The 3,540-nt window shown below is 46.3% G+C and overlaps 1 protein-coding gene across 1 annotated transcript in view; it reads right to left on the bottom strand.

The window, feature by feature from the left end:
- Window positions 1-1,118: 1,118 nt before the first annotated feature.
- LOC126389635 (uncharacterized) overlaps window positions 1,119-3,540 on the bottom strand; it is a 6,532-nt gene continuing 4,110 nt past the window's right edge. Inside the window, exons 2-3 of the mRNA XM_050043332.1 lie at window positions 1,313-1,419; window positions 1,119-1,218 (exon numbers count right to left, since the gene is read on the bottom strand). Of these exons, the coding sequence (XP_049899289.1) occupies window positions 1,119-1,218; window positions 1,313-1,419 (207 nt within the window). The remainder of the gene's footprint in view (window positions 1,219-1,312; window positions 1,420-3,540) is intronic.

Genomic DNA, 3,540 nt, shown 5'->3' with positions numbered 1-3,540 from the left:
CAAGTGCCTCACAAGAAACCATTTTCAGTGCTACCGTTTTGTATTTCACATCTGCCTTTTGCCTATCAAATGCAGCAAGATGGGCAAGTCTTGACACAACCTTCTATATAAAACACCACTCCTAAAAAAAGCCCTCTTAAATAGGTGGGTTCCTGTCTGTCAGGAGGTATGGTTATGGAAAATAAAAATGCACATATTCAGCCTCTGGCTTTGCGGAGCGCTTGCTGTTTCCATCCATGGAGCAATTTGAGTATCAAGGAAGAACAAAAAAGGTAAACACGTCACTCAGTTTCAGCAAGCTTCAGTGGTGACTGGTGCATACAAGTGAGTAGACATGTTTGTTTCCTCTTGTTGCCTCTCTTTTTCTATCTCTCTTAGCTGTCTTCCTTTGTGAGCATCCATTCGAGTGATTTTGTAATTTTATTGCTTTTATGTATGTGTCAATGTGCTTGTGTGGATATAACCATCACATCTGAATTGCAGTCATTTCCTGATGTACTGTTAAAGACTGTGCTTGAATTTGTTGTAGAAAATCACGAAAATAGTTTAAGGGTAGGTAAAAAGTGCAAGGGTACAATGTCCTTCCAATGTACAATAAATACGCTTCTCCTGACAACAAATGATAAATATTTCCATGCTCCACCTTTTTATATGCTTTAGTGTACATATAGATCTAACAGCCTGTTATTTACACAGCCATTTGTCTCTGCACCAAGTACAACATGGCATATATCCAAAGCTGCCAATGTATTTCATGGCAAACAGTAATGGTGTGAAGGATGAAACAACTACTTTCGAGTCTGAAAGATTAATAGGTTGGAATGACGATGCCTATGATACACGCTGTCACTCAGATGACCAGAAATCTAGTCACAGTTCCAGAACGAAAGCATTAGGCTTGCATGTTCTTGCACACTTGCAGCCAAATAAATTATTGTGTGTGCACTGGATGAGACTGGGTGTGATGAAGAAAAGTGGGATGGCTAAAATTTCCATATGTAAAGGCATGGGAACTGCAAGGGCCGGAGTAAAAAACCTCAGGTGGATGACCAGAATGCCGGAGTAGCTCTCAAAGATGGGTAGGACAACAACCAAATGGGCAGATCCTATCTAGAGAATTACCAGGAGGACAGATAGGCAAAGCACTTCTGGAGGACGGGCAGGGAGCCAGCAACGTAGGCAGGATAGCTGTGGAGGTTGCAGTCGTAGGCAAGAATGCTTTGGAGGACAACATGGAAGACAGAGGCAGGCAACGGGACAGTGGGACTAGAGTCTGGCACTAGGACAGCAACAGGACTGCTGCAGCGCCAACACTGGTGACTGCTGCTTTGGAGGACCAGATGACTGCTGCAGCTCTGAAGCTTTGGACTGCTGAAGCTCAGGAGCTTGGAACTGCTGCATCTCTGGAACTTGGGGCTGCTGCATTTCAGAAACCAGTGATGGCTGCAGTTCAGTATGAACTTGGTTTTGCTGCAGCTCGGGCTCAGTGGATCACAGCAGCACAACTGAAAATGGTGTTTGCCAGAATGCCGACTGGAAACATAGTGCAGGTTTCGGCTTCACCGCCGACTGTAAATGTGGAGCAAGTGTTGGCCAGACTGCCAACTGGGGACCAGTAACAGCAGAGACCCCGGCCAGGACCCCCAGACTCAAGAACTTACAAGAAGTCAACGAGGACCCACAGCACAGGAACAAACACTGGCTAGGACCTTGATGTCCTTCCCATGCTGGACCTGACTTAACGTCGGCTGGGACCCCTAACTCTGGGTGTGGTTCAGGGTCTGGCTTGGCATCAATTGTGATGCAGTGCCACTTGGGGGACTAAAGCCTTAAAAAACCTCATTTGCTTCTAGGGCCTCCGATCCCAAGGTACCTTGGGGAGATGGTCAAGCAAGCCCCCAATAAGGAGAATTGTTCAAGGTCTTCAGGTAAAGGATCTGTCAAGGAGCTATCTGGCTTGGGTTCAGGTGCAGATAGGAGGCTAGCCAACTGAAAGGTCGCAAGCTGTTCTGGGGCCGAGGCTTGGGCTGATAGCTGGGTACCTAGAACTTGGAATCAGGGATGTCCAGGAAAAATCTGTTGCCCACACAGGTAAAAAGTTGCTCAGCCAAGGCTTAGAGAACCCTCCCCTGCTTGCCACAGACAAAGCCACCTCTCTGTCATTCAAGCACAGGAGAAACATCCTTTGCATATTCCAAGAAGTTCTATTTTAACTTCATCAGTCCACCGGACTTATTTCCCTATAGTATCAAGCTTGTTTGGGTGCTCCTTTGAACATTTGTGACACTGAATTTTGTGGTGAGGACACAGGAAAGGTTCTCTTCTGATGACTCTTCCATGAAGGTCATATTTGTGCAGGTGTCGCTGCACAGTAGAACAGTGCACCACTACTTCAGAGTCTGCTAAGTCTTCCGGTAGGTCTTTTGCAGTCACACAGGGGTTATGATTTGCCTTTCTAGCAATCCTAAGAGCAGCTCTCTCAGAAAGTTTTCTTGGTTTTCCAGACCTCAACTTGACCTCCACAGTTCCTGTTAACTGCCATTTCTTAATTACATTACGAACTGAAGAAACAGCTACCCGAAAACACTTTGTCATCTTTTTATAGCCTTCTCCTGCTTTGTGTGCATCAGTTATTTTAGTTTACAGAGTGCTAGGCAGCTGTTAAGAGGAGCCCACGGCTGCTGAGGTTTCAGGAATATTCATAAAGATGAAAATACAATAAATACAAAGCTGAAATGTTCATATTCAAATAAACACAAGAAGTTTGTGCTCTAGAGAAAGGATCAGCACTCAGTGAATTACCTCCTAAGCCCTATGATAAGCTATTTTGGCAAGGATTAACTATACAGACCAGTGAGCAGTGATAACTAACATGTCGTTGGAGTCATTGGGTGGGAACCTCCTTTCACCAGTGCTCTCGCTGACTCTTGGGGTATTTTCCCTATGTTGGCTGTAGCTAATTTTGGTTGTAGTAAGGCTGCTAGGCCTCACCACTGCTACCATGGGTTGCTAGCCCATGCCAGCACCTTTGGGGTCTTTTCCCTCCTGTCAGCTGTCTTTCCAAGCGGTCACATGGTCTTTCCCTTGTTGTCAGCTGCCCTATTCACAGCAGTCACTAGCTGGGCTAGTTCTGAATTCAAATAAACACAAGAAGTCTGTGCCCTAGAAAAGGATCAGCACTCAGTGAATAACCTCCTAAGCCCTATGATAAGCTTTTATGGCAAGGCTTAACTATACAGACCAGTGAGCAGTGATAACTCACATGTCGTTGGGGTCATCGGGTGGGAACCTCCTTTCACCAGTGTTTTGCCTAGTTGGTCCCACGACACCTCCCGGAGGCTAGACAGTGATCTCTGGCGTCCCAGAGACACTCCCCTAATGCCAGGTCTCACTGCTCCCTGCACCAACCCCATAACCTCCTTTACCTTACTTACACATGGCTTTCTCAGCCCAAACAGCACCGCCACCTTGAACCAAACCCGGGCTCCGTACATGGAAGCTCCAGGTAGAAGCGGTGCTGATACTACCTTTCCTAGCACA

The sequence above is a fragment of the Epinephelus moara genome, chromosome 5 (assembly GCF_006386435.1).
Source record: "Epinephelus moara isolate mb chromosome 5, YSFRI_EMoa_1.0, whole genome shotgun sequence".
Classification (NCBI taxonomy): domain Eukaryota; kingdom Metazoa; phylum Chordata; class Actinopteri; order Perciformes; family Serranidae; genus Epinephelus; species Epinephelus moara.
This window is presented reverse-complemented; position numbering and strand designations above follow the sequence as displayed.